General features: G+C 44.7%; 2 protein-coding genes across 6 annotated transcripts in view; one reads left to right on the top strand and one right to left on the bottom strand.

Annotated features, from left to right (window-relative positions):
- Positions 1 to 5,810, bottom strand: part of MOB3B (MOB kinase activator 3B) — a 230,711-nt gene extending 224,901 nt beyond the window's left edge. For 2 of the 5 annotated variants that reach the window (XM_061132103.1, XM_061132098.1), the window contains exon 1: positions 5,627 to 5,810. The gene's annotated coding sequence lies outside the window, so the exon portion shown is untranslated. Of the gene's footprint in view, positions 1 to 3,782; positions 4,276 to 4,427; positions 4,526 to 4,911; positions 5,380 to 5,626 lie in introns of those variants that run through there. The other 3 variants (XM_061132100.1, XM_061132099.1, XM_061132102.1) reach the window with 3 other exon arrangements.
- On the top strand, positions 69 to 705 carry IFNK (interferon kappa). Its single transcript, XM_061132704.1, is given in 2 exon segments — positions 69 to 497; positions 499 to 705. Coding segments are annotated over 2 exon segments (636 nt in total).
- Positions 5,811 to 19,904: the final 14,094 nt, after the last annotated feature.

Below are 19,904 nucleotides of genomic sequence, written 5' to 3'. Positions count from 1 at the left end.
ACCTAAAACCTCACTGTCAACCTCTGAGTCTTGTGGATTTTCCACCTCCATGGGCGAGGGAGAAAAAAATGAGCAGCAAGCCTGATGGGATTTGAAAATATGTGTGGCTGGCACGCCTCATGGGTCTGTTCATCACTGGCATCCTCTCTCTGGACTGTAACTTACTGAATGTTCACCTGAGGAGAGTCACCTGGCAGAATCTGAGACTTCTGAGGAGGATGAGCAATTCATTTCCTATAGAGTGTCTACAAGAAGGCAAAGCTTTCGAGTTGCCCCAAGAGATCTTCTCACACAGCCAGCCTCTGAAGAGGAACATCAAGGAGGCCTTCTACAAAATGTCCAGACAAGCCTTCCACATCTTCACTCAAGACATGTTCAAACCCACTTGGGAAAAGAAACACCTGAGCCAAGTCCAGGTCGGACTTGATCACCAGCTGCGGTACCTGGAGCAATGCTGGGAAGAAGAGGAGGACGGAGATGAAGATACAGGAGAGAGGGAAGCGCCTCTCTCAGCCAGAGAGGAGACCCTCAGGAGCTCCAGTCCTCCAGCCAGGCAACCTAGAACTGAGGAGATATTTCAACAGGATAGACAGGTTCCTCAAAGATAAGAAACGCAGTCCCTGTGCCTGGGAGATTGTCTGAATGGAAATCAGAAGGTGTTTCTACTTCTTTCAGAAACTCACAGCACTACTCAGGAGGAGATAAGGTATTAATAATATATTCTAAGAATTAAAATTCTGTTTCTCGCCAAAATCTCCTTTTCCTTCTCTTCCTCCTTCATCTTCTTTTTAAGGCTTGTTGTGCTGTCCCATGGCTCCCCTCAACTGGATTACTGGTGGTTTGGGTAATGGTCATTTTCTTTCTGAAGTCTGGCCTTGCAACATTGGCCACATTCACCTCTCCAAACAAGGTGATGCCTACCACCCCCTGGGTGATCAAGAGTCTTGTTAGGAAGTCCTGAAGACAGTTTTAGAGGAGGACTCGCCCTCCCATCTCCTATTCTCTGTTCTTCTTTCCTTTTGCTCTTGCTTTGCTCTGTTGCTTTTGAACTCCCTCAAACCCATGGCCAGAGGACAGGGCTCAGAGAATCCTGCAAAATCTAACACCTCAATGACTTAACCCTCTTGCTGCCAAGATTGTTTATTCTAGGAAAGTTCAGCATGTTAAAAGAGCCTGTACAAGGTCCCACAGTCTTAAAACCGTTCCTGTCTCCCTACTCTAAAAAAAAGAAAATAGAAATTTTGGACCCATTTGCTTCTCAGCCTGGTTTGGTTAAAATGATAGAAAGTTTGTGGGTTGGTATTTTATTACTGTAAGAGAGTGAAGATCCATAATGATATTAGATGGTTGAATGAGATGACCATTAAAGTCTCATTCAACCTTTAAGAGCTTTTGATTCTAATACAAAGAGCATTGTTCATTCCCAATACATATTATGCGATTTTGACACTTAAAAGCATGAAAAATACTGCAGAAAAGTTTAATATCTGTCTTTTTTTGTTTGTTTTCTACCTGAAATGAAATACCTATGGTTAGACTATGGAAGAATTTCACACTGGATTTTTCCCAACTAGAAGGCCACTTTCTTCTACTAATCTTCTTACTAATACATGACACTTTAATATACTTTATCTTTTTGAAAGTTATTTTGTGCGTAGATTACCCAGATTATTTACTTAAATTTTCTTGCATGGTCCTTCATCTGTATTAATTCACCTTATAGTTGAAATGAATTTTCTCTACCTTTCTCTCTCCCTTCTACCCCATTTCAGAATCATCTATCTTCAAGCAAGAAGATTAACAGACAGATTGTGACTACTCAAATGCATCACAGAGAGTATCCAGTTCAACTCTTGGAAGGCCTTTATTTGCTATTATTTTCATAGCATGATGCTAAATGGTTTAGACTCAAGATTCATCCATAGTTGAATAGTTGGATAGTTAAACTCCAACATAGTTATACTGAGAAAGTATTAAAATAAAACTCAGTTCAAAAGTTAGAAGAAATGTTTAAAAGAACAAGAACTAGTTGTGGATCACAGTATCCTGGTTACCAGTAGAAGGATCAGACAATAAAACAAATTTATATCATCCATTTAGTAACAGTAACTCATCAGTAACTGTTGTAAATTTTTAAAAAGCATTACAAGCTATAAAGGAATTGGGACATGCAAGCTACAAAGCAGAAGGTATACATTTGATATTTTCCATGAATTTCTCTAATAATGCCTTTGCATGATCTCTTTAATGATTCTCCTGGGACCATGTCAGTTACTTTAGCAATTGATGGTTGCAGTCTTGCCAAATGTTTGCAATAATGCAGAAGGAAAGAAAATCAGCACTTCTAGTCAATAAAGCTTGTCTGATTGTACCAGGAGGGGCAGAAGTCACAATGGGATGCTTTTATTAAGAGCACCACTAGTCAGAAAAAGGAGAATATTCTCACTGAAGAATAGGTAAGGACACAAACTGGTAACATCACAAGAAATACTAACAGACAATATGAAAAATGTTTACTCTCATTTGTGATTAGAGAAATGTAAAAGAAGGTAATAAGATACTCCCCTCTCATCAGTCTGGTAGATATTAAAAAAAAAAAAAGTGATAATGTAGAGTATCAGTACAGAAGAAAAAAATCCTGTGTATTGATAGAGAAATGGTAACTGGCACAAGTTTCCTACAGGACAATATAGCAATCTTAAATGTCATTTAAAAAAAAGTACATTCACCCCTTAGACCTAGTCATCCTATCTCCAGAAATTTATTCCATGTAAACAATTGGATAAGATTGTTCAGTGGAGCCTTATTTATAACATCCCTCCTCCTTCTGTTTTAATTTTCACCTCTCTGTATTTTTTATTTTTTCTTCAATGCTGGGGAGGGTTTTCTTCTAACTCTAAAATTAAAGAAGTCGTACAAGCTTATCTTTCACTATAACTACCCTGTTTTCCTTACTGGAGTAGACTGGGACAGATGTTGCCCTTTCACTTCGTTAATGATGCTTTTAGACCCTTCTTGAGCAAGCCAGGCGCTTCCTGCTTTTCTAGTGCTGCTGCTGCTAAATTTCAAAGGAATCCTTCCTTGGGGATTATTTTCATAATGAAGTATTTGTAAAGTGCCTTCTGGCGCTTCCAAGATTTTGCTTTCTTTCTTCTGTGGGTCCCACTGGTAACATCCAGAAATTACTGGAGAATGCGTTCTGTGTGTCTTCTCTGCTGACTTCGTCTCTTTTGTTTTTCATTATTAAACGGAAGCTCAAAAGTTCCAACTCTGGAAGGGCAAACTCCTGAAACTCTACAGAGGCACAGTCTCTACTTAAAACCTTCCAGTGGGTACAAGATCACAGGTGTTCATGCAGAAGCTTCCTCCCTCCCCTGGCTTGGGGCACAGATCAAAAAGTGAAGGATCAAAAAAAACAAGAGCCTGCCTGAGCCTTCTTGGGAGAGGCACTGACTGTATGTCAGACAGAAAGAGCTAACATTAGTATATGTAAGGCTCTGTGCAGGTATACATTCCCACAGGTGTATACACACAGTCTCCCCTCACCAGCTAAGCAACTCTGGGGGCACCATCTGGGGACCCTGCCCTCTGAGAGTCGCTACTATGTTTTTGCCCAAATTCTACCCGCCCCCCCACCTCCGAGGCATAGTTGATTTACAATATTAGTTTCAGGTGTAAGTCCTAGTTCTTTAACAATCCTCGGTCATTAGGAATAAGAACCACGTGTACGCACACAACTTGATAGGAAAGGCAGAGTAACAATAGGGTCGTTATAATCTCACCGGCGCGCTCACAGGGGAATTCGGTCCCCAGACACAGCTTCGCAGGGACGGGGAAACGTCTGCACAGTCAGTCCTGGGTCCTCCAGGTCTGCTCTTACCAAACGTTGAGAGGGTACCCGGGCTTTAAACTTGGAGCGCTGTGCAAAGTCAGGACCCCAGGTTCATTCTGGAGGGAGCCACTTCACGCCTATTTATAAGCAAAGTCTCCAGGCTTCCCAGGTTATTTCTACATCTCCACTAGTGGCTCGGCGGTATAGAATCCGCCTGCAATGCAGGAGACTCAGGAGACCCGGGTTCCAGAAGGGGACCCTTCCCGACATGGGCCGGGCAAATCCTCTGGAGAAGGAAATGAAAACCCACTCCAGTGTCCTTGCCTGGGGAATTTCTCCATGGACAGAGGAGCCTGGCGGTCTACAGTCCACGGGGTCGCAAAAGAGTCGGACGCGGCTGAGCCCAGCACTGCACACACGCCCTCCTTAAGGAGGGCGGCTCGCCTGCCCTTCGGCCCTTGGACACTCACAGCCTCAGTCTCAGAGCCTTAGACGTAGCTGTTTGCCTACCGGACCTGCCCTGATCCCGTCCCACCGCCTGGCAACCGGCCAACCACACGCCTTTAGGCGGAGACTGGAATCCACTGGAACTCACAGGAAAAAGGCACCCGGGATTCGGGCAGCACCTCGCTTCCACTCTCCCGCGAGCGGCACCTTCTGGATCTGCGCTCCGCAGCGCGCTAGGGATAAGATCTGAGAAATGCGCCCGGGGCCACAGGCAGCCGAGGAGGCGGGGAAGGAACAACTTTCCCTCCGCCCTCTCACCGCAAGGCCCGGGTGGGGCGGCCCCGCGGGGGTCGGGCTCCTCGCCTTCCCCAGGCAGGCTCCCGGGCGCAAGCCGGCGGGGAGGCTGGCGTAGCGGGGCGGGGGAGGAGGACAAGAGGGGCTTCCTTGTCTCCCGAGCCCCGCCAGATGTTAGAAAGGCGAACAATAGGGGAAACGCCGAGAAACAAAAGGCCATTCGCCTCGCTCTCCTTCGGCTCTGTCGCGTGGTCCCTGCGGGGCGGACGTCTGGGAGGGGTCGGGGAGGTGGGTGAGGGGGGATCTTGAGAAGTCTGGGGTGTCGGTCTGGTACTTACTTGCCAGGCGCCGGGGGTCGGCCCTGTACCCTTCCAAAGGGGTCCAAAGGCAGGGAGGAGCAATCAGAGGAAAGTTGAAGGGTTTTCACCTTCTTCCTGAGTGCAGGGCGAGGGGCTGGGATTCCCGATGTTTGACAGTTGTTGGCCCAGGGGTTCCGAAGGATTTGTACGCCCTTTACACACCCTCTCCCGGGGCGACCCGGCCGACGCTTTGGAGTTTCCCCTTCGCAGCCCCCAGCCGAGCCTCCGCCTTCAACACCAAGACGCCCTAAACGTGGTCCCCCTGCCCAGGCGCACTTTAGTAAAAGTTTGTCTTCCCGCCACCCACAGTCCAGCATGCACTCTGCAATCATCTGCGATCCGAGATGGATTCGGGGACAGAGTCGTGCCCGCCCCCTCCTCGCCGAGAGAAGAACGAGTTCATTGATAGATCTTGAAAAATCAAGGCCCCGGAGCCCGAGGAGGGCTCTCGTTCCAACCCGGGAAGGGAACGGGAGGAGGCTGCCAGAAGCCAAGACGCGGGCAAGGGTCTGAGGCGGATTCCAGCCCCGGAAGCAGGCGGAGGGCGGGCGGGGAAACGGGGTCCGCCGCCTCCAGCCCTCCTGTTGCACTCGCCCCAGGTGCGCCCCGCACCTCTAAACCGCCCGGGCGCGACCCGGCGCGAGCGGCTGCGAGCTGCGCCACCGCCCCTCGCTGGGAGCGAGCTCTCACTCACCGTGGGGTTTTACCTTCAGCCCCGGGGCCCTGTCGGCTCTCCGCGCTGGGGCAGCTGCAGGCGGCGCGAGGGGAAGAGGGTGAGCTTGGGGCAGGAGGGGCGACGCTCGCGGATCCAGCGAGGGGCTCCCGGGCCAGCGCGCGCGGTCTCGGCAAGCGCGCGGGCGAGCGAGCACCGGGCTCCAGCTGCCGCCGCCGCCGCCGCCGCTCCAGAGCAGCCCCCCACCGGCAACCGGAGCGCGGCTCTCCTGCGAGGGCGCGAGCGGAGCGGGGACCCCCTGGCGGCCGCCTTCGGAATGGCAGCTCCCTTGGGAAGGGACGTCAGGTCGCCTTCGGGTCATCGTCCCTCGGGAAAGAGGTGGGGAATGGACAGTCTGAACGGGGCTCCCAGCCTTGTGGAAAAGACATTGACTCTCGGGCCAGGGCGGGGAGGAAGCTATCAGATCAGAAAGGATGCGTTCTGGACCCAGCATGGTCACATCCAACGCACCTAGAGAGAGGGAAATTGCTTACCTTCTCCAAGATTTCTCCAAGATTTTTTGACTTGTTGAAAATTGCTATGGACTGCCGGACAAAGAATAGCAGTAATCATTGGAAAATACTTCGAGATTCTAGCAAATTCACTACAATAAGCTGAGAGTAATGAAATGAGCATGGACCTTGAATCCCAACCTACAGCCTGCCCCTTTCTCTTTGTGTGATCTTGGTCTGTGACCTCTAAACCTCAATATTCTCCGTAAGTTTGGAAGAGCAGTGTCTACCTGCAAGGGTGGTGCTAAAGGATAAACTAAACACAGAAAGTATTCTTTGTTCATAGTAGGAGTCATTATATATAAGTCTCCCGAGGCAGGAAAAAAAAATGAATCTTCCATATCTTTTTATTCCTCGTATAATAGCATCTTCATCCACATTGACTGCAAAGTATACCAAATGACGAGGTATTGCATTTTATAATTCTCAGTACACACTTTAAAGAAGTTTAGAAATATATTAAGTAGAAACTAGACTATATAGAGAAATATCCCTCCCCCAAAAGTGGTTTCCACAACTACCAAGTGAGAACCTCTAAGCCCACACTCATCCTTTGTAATATCAAGTCTGATATTATAAGAAATATTTAATAGTCATGGTCTAATGATATCAACCCTAAATTAAAGGATTCCATTGAATTTTGTGTCATTTGGCAATGCAAAGATATTGAAGACTGTGAATATAAAACTCAAATTGGAGAAGAAAAAATGGTCAGATACTAAAACCCATCCAACTAAGAAATGTTTCGAGTAACTGTTGACTCATGCAATCTCATTTCTAAGCTGTCTCAAATTTCATTCACTTCTTTAAAGCCCCTTTTGTCCCTTGGCCTTATGGCAATCAACTCTTCTTCGTCATGCAGAACAATTAGGGTGAAAGTGTCTGTTAATTACTCTAGTTTACCTTTAGTAGTCCTTCTATTTCACTCCTTTTCCCAAACTGGGAAGAGCCTGTTGCCTGCCCTAGAATTCTCATTACAGAGTTTTTCTGTTCTGTCAAGAAGAGAGGAAAAATAAGTTTTTCTGTCTCAGAAACTAAAGAGCCAACTTCTGCCCTCATCATTATCCAACTTCTGCCCTCAAAGAAAGGGCTCAAGCTCCAGGGCACAGATGGGCAGAGTCTGTGTAGGGCAAAGAAAATATTCGATTCTAATCAATAAGGATTCATGGAACTTTCTCTGCCTCACTCCTTGGGTTTCAGCCTTGCCTCATCCCACTTCTGCCCCTTAGTGACCCCTTCAATGGGGAGCAACAGTGAAGCTGGTGGGGTCGGAGGTAGCCTTCATTATTTCCTGGCTAACTTTCACCAGTGAGTGGGGTCAGTATGATGAATCATGTCCCATCTTCCTAATCCAGCTTCCCTGCCTGTGACCTGGTGACTGGAAGAGGATGGCTCAACCTTCAGAATCTGCTCTGAAGGGTCAGCATTTTAAATCCAAGCCCTCCTTGGTCCAGTTTCTTAGTCTATTCAGGCTACTGAAAGGAAATACTGATAAACAGAAATGACTTCTCGCAGTTCTAGAGGCTAGGATGTCCAAGATGAGCACACTGGCCGATTTGGTGTTTGATGATGGTCCATTTCCTCATTGACATCTTTTCTCTGTGTCCTCACATGGCAGAAGGGGGCAAGGAAGCTTTCTCAGGCCTCTTTGTGTTGTTTTTTTTTAATAATTTAATTTTTGCTGCACGCAGGCTTTCTTTAGTTGTGGCAAGTGGGGGGCTACTTTTCGTTACGGTGCACAGACTTATTTGGTGATATCTCTTGTTGCAGAATGCAGGCCTAAGGCTCCAGACTTCAGTAGTTATGGCACATGGGCTCAGCAGTTGCAACTCCCAGGCTCTAGAGCACAGGTTCAGTAGTTGTGGTGCATGCTCTGAGGCATGTGGAATCTTTCTGGAACAGGAATTGAACCTATGTCTCTTATACTGGCAGGCAGATTCTTATCCACTGAACCACCATGGAAGTCCTCTCAGGCCTCTTTGATAAGGGCACTAATTCTATTCACAAGGGTCCCTGCCCTTGTGACCTAATCACCTCCTAAAGGCCCCACCTCTCAACACCATCATCTTGTGGATTGGAATTCAAACATATGACTTGTGTTTGGGGGTGATGCAAGCATTCACTCTAGAGCATCTTGGGTTACATCTCTTCTCCAATCCAGGTTTTGTCAGAACCCTGTATTGTACAGAAAACCAATCCCATCATGAATTGAAGTAGATATTGTTTCCCACTGACTGTTTATTATTCCTTATGCATATGTATCTTAGGTTGTTTGGAAAAGTATTCTAAATGCAAAGAATGGGGGGGAGTGGAAAGGATTCAGATACCCAAAGTTCACCCACACTGATTGGATCCTCTCCATCAGACTCACTCACACTGCTGTCTTCCCCATCTCTGGGAAGGGCCGCTCCAACCTGTCAGTTGCTTAAGGCCCCTGTGGAATCATCTTTGACTTTTCTCCTTTTCTATTCCACCTCTACACTATCAGAAAATCTCACTGATTTTATCTTCAAGAGATACCCAGAAGCAGATCTCAGTCCACCACCTCCCCAGTTACCACCATGGTCCAGCCACAGATACAGGCAGCCCGGAATACGGCAACAGCATGCGACCTGGTTCCTCTGCTTACTGCCTGCCCTGCGTCTGCTTTACTGTCAATATGGCACTAGTGTCGTTCCTTTAAAATATACATTGCATTTTGTCACTCTGCTGCTCAAAAATCCTCCTGGGCCTTCCTGTCTTAGTCAGAGTAAACCCAACACAAATAAGCATTCCTTTATCTCTGATTTTGTCTCCTCTTACTTTCCCCATCACAAATTCCGCTCCATCCACACTGCCCTCTTTGATTCCCCCAAATACCAGGTAAGCTTCTACCTCGACACTTGCTGCGTCCTCTACCAGGAACACCCTTCACGCAGATCCATCATGGCTAACTACTTCAGTTCCTTCAGCACTTACTCAAAAGTCACTAGAGCTCTCTCTTTCAAGTCTGTTTAAAATTACAATCAACTCCCAACCCCCCCTCCAATTTTCTCCATTGGATTTATTGCCATGTGATATACATTATATGTCATGGTCTGGGTGCAAGTTGGAAAACAACTTCCAGACATGAGACAAAATGAAAGGGAAATAAAGTTTGTTAGAGTGGGAGACACTGTTAGAACAGCGGGCCAGCTCAAGGGAGAACCGACGTTGAACAGGGGTCCTTGGTCCACTTTTATACCCAGGGTACAAGGAGTGGGATAGGGGTCTTGCAGGTCATTTGCTGCTTGGATGAGGCACATATACTGGTGGGGGGATGGGGGAGAGAGTAAGGTTATTTCTTCTCCCTCTGGGGTAGGAGGGGAGACAGGTTATACTGCTCAGGAGGACCTGAAACCTGTTAATAGTTACAACATGGGGCAAGGAAGGACGATAAGGGTGTGGTTTTTCTGTTCCTGCATTCCAAGATGCTCCTTGGTTTTATCTGCTCTTTTGCCCTTGGGTCACCACATTCCTCCTTCTCTTTATTTTTGGGGCCAGCTTTTGGCCCCTTTTGATACCCTGCTCACGTCTAACTATCTATCCGTTTCCCTTCTCAGACATTCGGGAACCCATTCTCTGAGGGAAAGGGGCGCTGACCACTCTGGCTTCTTCAGGCTGTACAGGGGCGTCGTGAGGCTCTGGGTTCCCTTTGCCTGCTCTCTGTCAGGGTGCATTTACGATTTACAGAGGGAGATGGGAATCCATGGAATGATAAGGCGGCTTGTTTCAACATTGGGTGTTGGCCAGGGAATATTCTTGTCGCACTATCACTTAGAGATTTGTTGTATTCTAGAAGAAACAAACTTTACGAGAAAGTTAAAAGCACGTGGCCCAAAGATGAACAGAACTAGAAAAGCTTCTGAGGAGCTAGCCAGGAGAACCAGGGCGAGACATCGGTTCGTGTCATTAGTGTTTCTCTAGGCATGAGAAGATGCAAGAATTTGGGCTCATAAAATCTTTACCTGAAAACATCTGACTATCTGAAGGCCGGTTCTTCTGGGTTTTCCCCAGAGCACAGAGTGCCTTATTTCTGATCTCCACCGTGAATTCCTTTCAGAGGGTGTTGAAGGTCAGCAGCTTGCAGTGGTTATAATGTAATCTTTGTAGAGGCAGCTGGCAAGTGCCAGGGTCCAGTCAGCAGGGTCCCTTCATAGCCACATATTGGGACAACAGAGGATGAGATAGCTGGATGGCATCACCGACTTGATGACATGACTTTGAGTAAACTCCGGGAGTTGGTGATGGACAGGGAGGCCTGGCATGCTGCGATTCATGGGGTCGCAAAGTCAGACACGAACTTGGGGCATTTCATGGCCACTGTGTCCTGCGGTCCTGGGAAGGCTCGTTCCCAGGTCTAGGGAAGATTCCATCGACAGGCCACTCAGTGTGCTGTTATTGGACCAGGCCTTGCGAGTCTCAAAAATCTCTGGACCATACCTGTCTTACTAGTCTCTTGGTCCAGGAAAATATTCCCTCTTGTTGCTTCTTCCCGTATCTAGAGTTACATTATTACAATCATTGATCTCATATGGAACTGCATATCAGCATTTTATCACAGGCTCAGTCACACATTTAGTAACATAAGAAACAGTATTCTGAAACAAATGACATAGAAAATAATATAGTTGTAGCTAGCAGTTATTAGTAAGGTCATAAGTAAGAATTATAAGTCAAGAACTTTCATTAGGTAGAGCCCAGTATACCGCAGGTCATCTGACTTCATTTGTTAAATGACTATAGCCCGGTGTTAATCTCCTGGTTGTACATCATGGAGCATCTGATCTTTATCTGAAGATTGGTTATTGAGATAAGCTTTAGAAACAAACTTACAGTGTCCTTTTTAATAACTTAATTAAATCTTTTAGCAATATAACATGAGAACAAGGAACTATCTCAGAAGTGAATCTTAGTAAACTCTAGACCTTAATGAACGAAACTAGAAACTCAGTTTAACAATTAACAGAAGTTAATATTCAGTGAAACATGATTTTTTTCAGTATGAGGGCATTAACCCTGTAGCCAGGGAAGGCTTTAACCCATCAAATAAAAATGAGGTTGTCAGGGAGCCGGGAAAAGCCAAGTGGCCATCTTGGATTTCTCATGGCCCTGAGTCTTTGATTTACAGCTATTGTTCACCCATTTTTAATTCCCTGATTTAGGAGTAGACTGTTGCCATGTTTGTAAGGACACCAGGATAGCAAAAGTCTAACTGTGAGGGATTATTATTTTTTCATAATTTCTAGGATATCTGTATAAGCGACATCAACCATACAACCTGAGAAGATTCATCACTCCTCCAACAACACTTCCCATGTAATTTAACATGTCAAATGGACACAGATAGTTTAACATCTCTCTTTGGGAAGTTTCAAGGGCCCTCTGAAGCATCCCAAAGTTAGCTAGAAGTCAAATGATTTAGGAAGTGTTTTCAATAAATACCAAAAGGGTTTATAACACTCAGTCAGATAGTTTCATATAAGTCACTGTGAAACAATAGCTATCTATTCACTTAGCCATAGTTAACAAAAGATTTCAAAGGTAAACATAGAACAGATCACTTCAGAGGTAAAGAAACTTAAAATCCACTATCAAAGGCAGTTCAACATCTCAACAAAACAAAACTTGTATTTATGCACAAAACTCTTCTCTTGGAGTCCACTTTCCATAAAACCTTCTTATCACTTTCTGTACCCATTACTTTGTTCTCCCATCCTGAAACAGCCACCCGTAAGTCAGACCTACTTCCTTTTCCTTCATAAAGTGTGATTTCATTCCTAATACCTTCTTTACTGAAAACACACATCATACTTTCCTTAAGCAACCAAGAAATGACCTTTATATTAGCATTCTATAGATTGGTGAACATAAATACCAGCAACAACTTCTTTAAAAAAAATTCTAGAGAACATCTCAGGATGGCATCAAACATTATTCATTAATAGTCCAAAATCTCTAGTTTCTCTGTAAGAGGAAATTAGTGTTCAGTAATGAAAGTTTCAGAATCTTATTTTATTTGGAAATGACTAGCTATTCAATGAACTTCCATCACTTAGTTTAGCACAACACTGGAAATTCAGGTTACCAAAATCTGGAGAGACTGTTTTAGACAGACATTTCTAAATTATAATTATTCTTAATAGAGTTTGTCTAAAAGCTCATATCTCATTTACCTTTTTTTTGAAGTTTCTTCACTCGAGGTACTTTCCTTGCTGACAAACTTGTAACAGATATAACAATATTTAATTTATAATAAACCTAGGCACAATGAAAATATTATGCTTAATGTTAATGAAGCTTAGACATGTCTGTATTAGATTAGCAAACAAACATTAACACTAGATACATAATATTGAAAATTTCCCAGTTCACGTGAATCTGAAATTTATTTAGGTTAATTTCTCTTGTATTTAGAATTGTCTGATTTGTAAATGCTTACTTTTCTTGAGGCCAATTAAATTAGAACTCATTTACAACTTCAGCAATATTATTAAAAAAAAAAAAAAAAAAAGACATACACTGAGATATAGATAAATCCAGACAGACGGATGGAGATCTCATAGTTTTCTGCTTGAGATTTAAAATGTCTTTTTGACACCCCCCCTTTTTTCTTTTTTTTGTGGTTGAAATTCTGATTTGCCCAAGGCTGAGGTCTCAGGCAAATTAGGCTGTGTATTTCAAGGACATGGAAAGGGTTAATTTCAAGCTTTTCCCTAGGCAGGCCTTTTAAAGAGCTAGTTGTTTGTAATTGCATATGCAAAAAGAAATGGTTTTGCCATTTCCAAGAAAAAAAAAAATTTCATTTTGATCAGTTTTCTCTGGAGTCTAAAGAATATCATGGCCATCCTGTGTCAAAAAGTAATCTTCTTTTGGTAGTCATAGTATTATAGCTAAAATATAGAGCAAATAGTGCTCAAATTGACTCTGATATCAGGGGCAGATAAAAATCTTGGATTGTCCCTCTGGTGGGAAGTGAGGTCTTTGTTCCATCAGAAGAATCTGAAGGGTTAAGGGAATTTGCAGGAGTGGGGAAAGCTTGGTCTTTCTACACCCTGAGAAACAGGAGTAGTTAGAAGGGAATTCTTTAGAATATTAGGAGAGTTTTTGATGCCTCAGGCTTTTGAAAATAGGAGAAAGACCTGAATTAAGGAACCTCAGAATTCTTTCCTAGAGCTCATGTGGATATGAAAGGTCAAGTAGGGGTCATCTAGGAAGTCTGATGGAGAGAGACAGAGGGGGACAGGAGATGGGGGGGTGCTCTTGGGATGGCTCAGAGGCAACACCTAGGCTCCTGTAAATCAATCTGGACCAAAAGGGAAAGAAGTGAAAGTGACAGGGAAGAAGGCTGAGGAATCTGCCTTACGATCCTATTGGGGAGGCGGTGGCCAGGGGACAATGCTCTCTGCTTTGCTTCAACCACTATGTGCCTGACACGGGGCACAGAAGTTGTCTTGCTGGGGGTGGATGCCCTTGTGGCCTGATTCGTTCTGTGTCCACCTTGTCTTCACATGGGAGTCTTCATGTGGCAGGCGCCATAATGGTTTTTAAGTGCCTGACCTGTGCCCACACAACATTGGTTGTGTGGGCCTAGTCCTCAGGAAAGAAGAAGGAGAGACCCTCACCTGTTCGGGTGGCAGCTACTGGGGCGCAGTGGGCAGTGGGGCCCTGGGAGCCCACCAGAGGGTAACCCCGGCCAGAGTTCCTCAGTGGCTTCCACAGCCCTTGCCTGTTCGCAGAGGATCCCTGTGGGAAAGGAGAAGCGAGGAGGTGGGGGAAGAGACCCTAAGTTTCCCACATGGGCCACCAAAAATGTCGTGGTCCAGGCGTAGGTTGGAAAAGAATTTCCAGACATGAGACAAAATGAAAGGGAAATAAAGTTTGTTAGAGTGGGAGACACTGTTAGAACAGCGGGCCAGCTCAAGGGAGAACCGACGTTGAACAGGGGTCCTTGGTCCACTTTTATACCCAGGGTACAAGGAGTGGGATAGGGGTCTTGCAGGTCATTTGCTGCTTGGATGAGGCACATATACTGGTGGGGGGATGGGGGAGAGAGTAAGGTAAATATCTTCTCCCTCTGGGAGAAGGAGGGGAGACAGGTTATACTGCTCAGGAGGACCTGAAACCTGTTAATAGTTACAACATGGGGGAAGGAAGGATGATAAGGCTATGGTTTTGCCGTTGTTCCTGCATTCCAAAACCCTCCTTGGCTTTATCTGCTCTTTTGTCTTTGGGTCACCACATTATATATACTGCCTGTAAAACTTCCCTGGTGGCTCAGAAGTAAAGAATTTGCCTACAATGCAGGAGACCTGGGTTCAATCCATGGGCTAGAAAGATCCCACTCCAGTATTCTGGCAACCCACTCCAGTATTCTTGCCTGGAGAATTTCATGGAAAGTGGAGCCTGGCAGGCTACAGTCCATGGGGTCGCAAAGAGTTGGACATGACTGAAGCAATTTAGCAGAGAATAGCATGTGTCTAACGCCTATATTCATTCTCTATGGATGCTATAACAAATGACCCAAAACTTAGTGGCTTAAAGTGATACCAAATTATTACCTTATGGTTCTGGTAGCTTAGATGTCCTACACAAGTTTCACTGGGCTAAAACCAAGATGTCAGCAGGGCTGCATTCCTGTTTTAAATTAATAGGTGAAAATCAGTTTCCTTGTTTTTACTGGCTTCTGGAGGTCACCCACATTCCTTGGCTCATAGTCCCCTTTCTCCATCTTCAAAATCAGTAAGGGTAGGTCAAATCTTTCTCATATTGCATCACTCTGGCTTTTCCTGCTTCCCTCTTCTATAAATGGGGAACATAACATTGAAGCCAACCAGATAATCCAGGATTATCTCTTTATGTTAAAGCCAGCTAATTAGCAATGCTAATCCATCTGCAACCTAATCCCCTTTGTAGTGCAACATATTCACAGGTTAGGGAGATAAGGATGTGGATGCCTAGAGAAGCAGTTATTTCATCTACACACTGCCTAGTTACTCTTCCCGCTAGGGTATAACTCCATGGGATTTTTATCTGTTTGGTTTATTGCTGTCCCTAGACTAGTTCAATATAAGTATGGAAAATGTGTAGATACTTGCTATGGACTGAATTTTTGTTCCCTACTCCATGCCCCCTTGCCTGCTGCAGTTCACATATTGAAACCCTAATCCACAATGTGGTACTACTTGAAGATGTGGCCTTTGGGATGTAATTAATGTTAGATAAACTGAACCGGCATGGGAGGTGGGGAGGCTTGCCTGGTGGCTCAGTGGGTAAAGAACCCACCAGCCAATGCAGGAAACGTAAGAGATGAGGGTTCGATCCCTGGGTCAGGAGGATCTCCTGGAGGAGGGCATGGCAACCCCTCCAGTATTCTTGCCTGGAGAATTCCATGGGCAGAGGAGCCTGGTGGACTGTAGTCCATGTACTTTACAGGAAGTATCCCATTTAATTCTCAGAAGATCCCTATGTGGTAGGTACAGGTGAGGACATTATAGACTAGAAAGTTGAATTAACTTGCCTGAGGTCATGCAGCTAGAACATCATGTAGGTGGGTTATAGACTGGACAGTATGAATGAAACCCATGGCCTTAGCCCTCACACTCCACTGCCCCTATCGCATGGCAATGGGAAAACCTGGATCTTGCCCTCAAGTTTCTTCCAATCTAGTAAAAATGACAAGAGAAACACAAGCAATAACACACACACACAAAGACTATGGAGTGTAATGTAGAAGAGGCCAGCATGTTTTTGTGGAGCATAGAGTCAGGATAGATTAATTCTGGTTGGAGCTGATTATAGGCAACTGTAGGGAGAATGTGGCATTTGGGCTGCCGTTAAGGTGGTGGACATTGGTGGAGTCAGATGGGAAGGCTGTTTCAGACAGAAGGAGCCACAGGAGTAAGGATATCCGAAAGGAGAAAAATGCTAGATGTGTTCCGGAAACCAAGATCCATCTTGTTGGTATGGGGACTATGCTTACAGTTAGAGGATAAGGGCTGGGATCCCAAAAGCTAGGCTAGAGATTAGGGGGATTTAATGATTTTGTTAACAGTTCTTAATGCAGAAAAATCACCTCAAGTAACTTCCAAAGTAATGTCAAAGCTGTAACTCAAAAGGCAACAAACAGTTGAGAAAAATGAACATCTTGTTGAATAAATTGTGTTTGGAAACTGCTGTTTGCAGGGCAATCCTGGACCTATAAATCTGGGTTCAGGGCACAGCCTCAAATATAGGAGGCTCAAAAATGTCTAAAAGAGGGCAAAAATGGACAGTGAGAACAACTGGCCCTCTCAACCTTTGGACAAGTATGGTTCTCACCACTTCCATTTCACAGATAAAGGAACTAAGGCTGGAAGGATTAAGTGATTCAACCAAGATGACACAACTACTAAAATTGAGACACTGAATCTGGATCTCATGACCATCAGTGTTCCGTGTATCCTAATGCGTAAGTGGAAAAGGACACAGGGTGTATTAGTCCCAGATGAGGGGGTTGTCAGCTTTTAGGCTGTTTCACATCCCAGGTTCCTATGGGATAAGTCTGAGGGATTTGGATGTGGCCACTCATGAATCTCACTTCCAAGCTCTTCTAGGGAAAAGAGAGAAGCCAGAAATATCTGAAAGATGAAGTATAGAGAGACAAGGTTCATAGTAATTAAGAGAATGGGCTTCGAAGTCTGAAAGATCGAGATTAACTGTGTCTAGTCTCTCTGAGTCAGCTTACTTCGTTTTATAAAATGAGGTAAAGGACACATGTAATTGTATGGGCACAATGTAGGGCTGCATGGAACGTGCTTAGCAGAGGACCTGTCACTTCAAGTGCTGACAGGCAAGTGCTCAAAAACTTACGTCCTTTTCCTTCCAGTCATTCTCACACCACCCTCACACGGCCCCTCCCCCAGGAGAGTAAGCTGTCCCAGCACTCAGGGCGTGTTACATTCCACACTGAACCCAGAAGACCCACTGTCCCTTGGGGTGACATCTCCTGGGATTGGGAGCAAAAAGGGAATGTTTCTGGTGAGGTCAATACAGAATGAATAACACTCACATTTCTTGTCAAGTCAGTGCAGATTATTTTTCATCATTTTCAGTTCATGCTTTATACATACATTTCCTGGAAGAGGAAAGTCATGCTGGTCTGCATTGGTGTATGGGAAAAGTCCCAGAAAGATTCTGTGGCCAGATCACTTCATTACAGATTCCTCTGAGAAGGCACCAAAAGAGCAAAGGGATGTCAGAAGGGTATCACCATAGCAACATCATAACAGTCAGATTGCAATAGAGTAAAAGTGGAGAGAGCGCGTATGCCTTGTCATTGATGAACATAGGCTCACAGTTATGTTGCCCTGGAGAGCAGGGCTCAGAGTTCAAGGGCCACTCCAGTTCGGGTTGGTGAGAGGTGAGATTTGGTGAAAATTCTGTTCATTTTGGCCGAGTTATTGTGCACTAACCTGATTACTACAGGCGGCTTGCTAACAAACAGTAGATGTTCTCAGAGTCTCTCCTTTGATCCCAAGCAATGATGATTTGCAAGCCTAAGTGTCTACATAACAAATCAAAAGTAAGGACTTACCCACTTTGATTTTGTTTTCAAAATTCTTACTAGTCACAAGTTTGGAGGGATTGTCTCAGTGCTTTATGAGCTCTGTGATACTAGCATTTATGTTAGCGAATTCTGGGTTCTGGAAATAAATGTACGTATTTCCCCCTAAGCACTGAAATAATGGCAATTCAAAGAAAAGTGTGTGTGTGTGTGTGTGTGTGTGTGTGTGTGTGTATAATCAAGCAATTTCAAACCAGGACAAAACTCTATGTTATCCATGTTGTTTTTAAAATGACACTGGATGTCCATAGTCATTTCCGCTGAAATGATACTCTATGATACTGTTCAAAGTTCTAGCAGCAGCTTAAAAAAAAAAAGTGCAATTTAGAATCACAATGGATAATTACCTGCCTTCAATTCCATAGGCATAGAATGAATATTCTTTCCTAAGTCGTTTATTGAAAGGAGACTGTGAGCCTTCTTTCTGTTTTTAAGATCTGTTTGCACTTTTCATAGTGACCCAATGATCTTCCAGTTCTTCCCTACTAGACTGGATTTAGGGTTTCTCATGTAATTTGAATCTTTAATGAGTGACTCTTCTTCTCATCAGAAGATAAGCCTGATGTTTTTGCTTGGGCCTGACACAAGCTGAGTGTGGTACACTTGTGGTTGGCCTCAGCACTTGAATAATGGAGAGAAACTGTCTCACCATTAAACAGATCAACTTAGATATGATCCAAGGAGGGATAGTTACCACGAGAACCAGAAACTAACATAGTCTTCTTTAAAGACCCAGTAGTCTAGTTCCCCCAAATCAATTTAAGAGTGAGTCTTGAGCACCTCTCTCAAGTGGGAAAATGAGACCATCGTATGCTCAATGGATTTGGGGAGTCATGCTCTCAGAGTAGTTCATACAGAAGGGCATAGAAGGATAGAGAAGAGGCTGGTGTGTCACGGATGCTTCAGACTTGCTTACAGTCCCTTCATTCTTCTAAATGGGAACATAACATGGGTATCAGATAGACTTTCTCTTGAAGAGGAGAAAACACTGCCATCCTTTGTGATCAGTGTCTACCCACTGGGTGGCCAATAAGTCAGTCATGAGCCCCTGACTACCTTGTAGGGCCAACCAGGAAGTTGTGCGGATACAGTTCTCCATGAATATCTTTGCAAAGAAACAAAAAACTACTGTCAGACTCAAGGTGCCATGGAAGAACTTCTTCCAAGCAACCCCTGCCTTCCCAGCATAAAAAATAAACACGGTTTTCCTTTTCCTATCATAATTAACGCAAGACACAAAAGCAAGGACATGACTCACCCTGTCCTACATTAGCCCCCAGCTGTTTCACCTACTCGGGACCCTCTTTCCTCAAGATTCCAATTAGATTTGATACACTGCTCAACATTAATTTCCTCCTAAGAAGCTACATCACCATTTGGAAAGCCTCTTGGGTTGAATAATTATTGAATTTCTGAATGGCCTCCAGCCAACCTCAAATGTGATATTGTTTCATGTCCAGTAGTATGAAAAAGACTTTGCCCTGGGCATTGAATAGCCCTGATGATGCTTTTCTGAAGAAGCACAGCTCTCCGAAAGGGTTTCAGGGAAGTTTCATTTTAAACTGTCCCTGAGTCTTACGGTCTGCTCAGCAGAGTCCCCGTTGGATTATTTCCTTCCTTCTTTCTTTTATTTATTCTCTCCTCTTCCCTCCCTTTACCCCTCTCTCTTCCCTTCCTCCTTTCTTTCTCTCCCTTCCTTCCTTTGTTACTTTGTTCCAGAGAGGATTTATGACGGCTAGGTCCCTCATCAAGATTTCCACCCAGCATTCCAGAAGAAGAAATCTCCTTTTTTATAAAAATGGAATTACACTTCCATTCCCTTTCCATGGCTTTTTGCTTCCCTGGGTTCTTTTTGTTTGTCTCAGCAGATGCTAAATCAGGTTTTCACTTGAAGTGGTTTCTCATTGCTACTCAAGTTGGGGCAGAGTCTTCACCATAAACCCAAAGAAAGCACAGGTGAAGAGTTGGAAGGACGTTAGAGTTGATTTGCTTCAGCGTCTAGCACAGCTCCAGAATTTTACAGGCGATGGAGGGCAGGGGATTCATATTTACTGAGTGCCTGGTATGTGCTAGGACCTGTGTTGGGCATTTTCACTTCTATTAGCACCTCTTATCCTCACAATGA

The sequence above is a fragment of the Dama dama genome, chromosome 29, assembly GCF_033118175.1.
Source record: "Dama dama isolate Ldn47 chromosome 29, ASM3311817v1, whole genome shotgun sequence".
NCBI classification, from domain to species: Eukaryota; Metazoa; Chordata; class Mammalia; order Artiodactyla; family Cervidae; genus Dama; species Dama dama.
The sequence above is the reverse complement of the archived record's forward strand: the minus strand, read 5'-3'. Positions and strand labels throughout refer to the sequence as shown.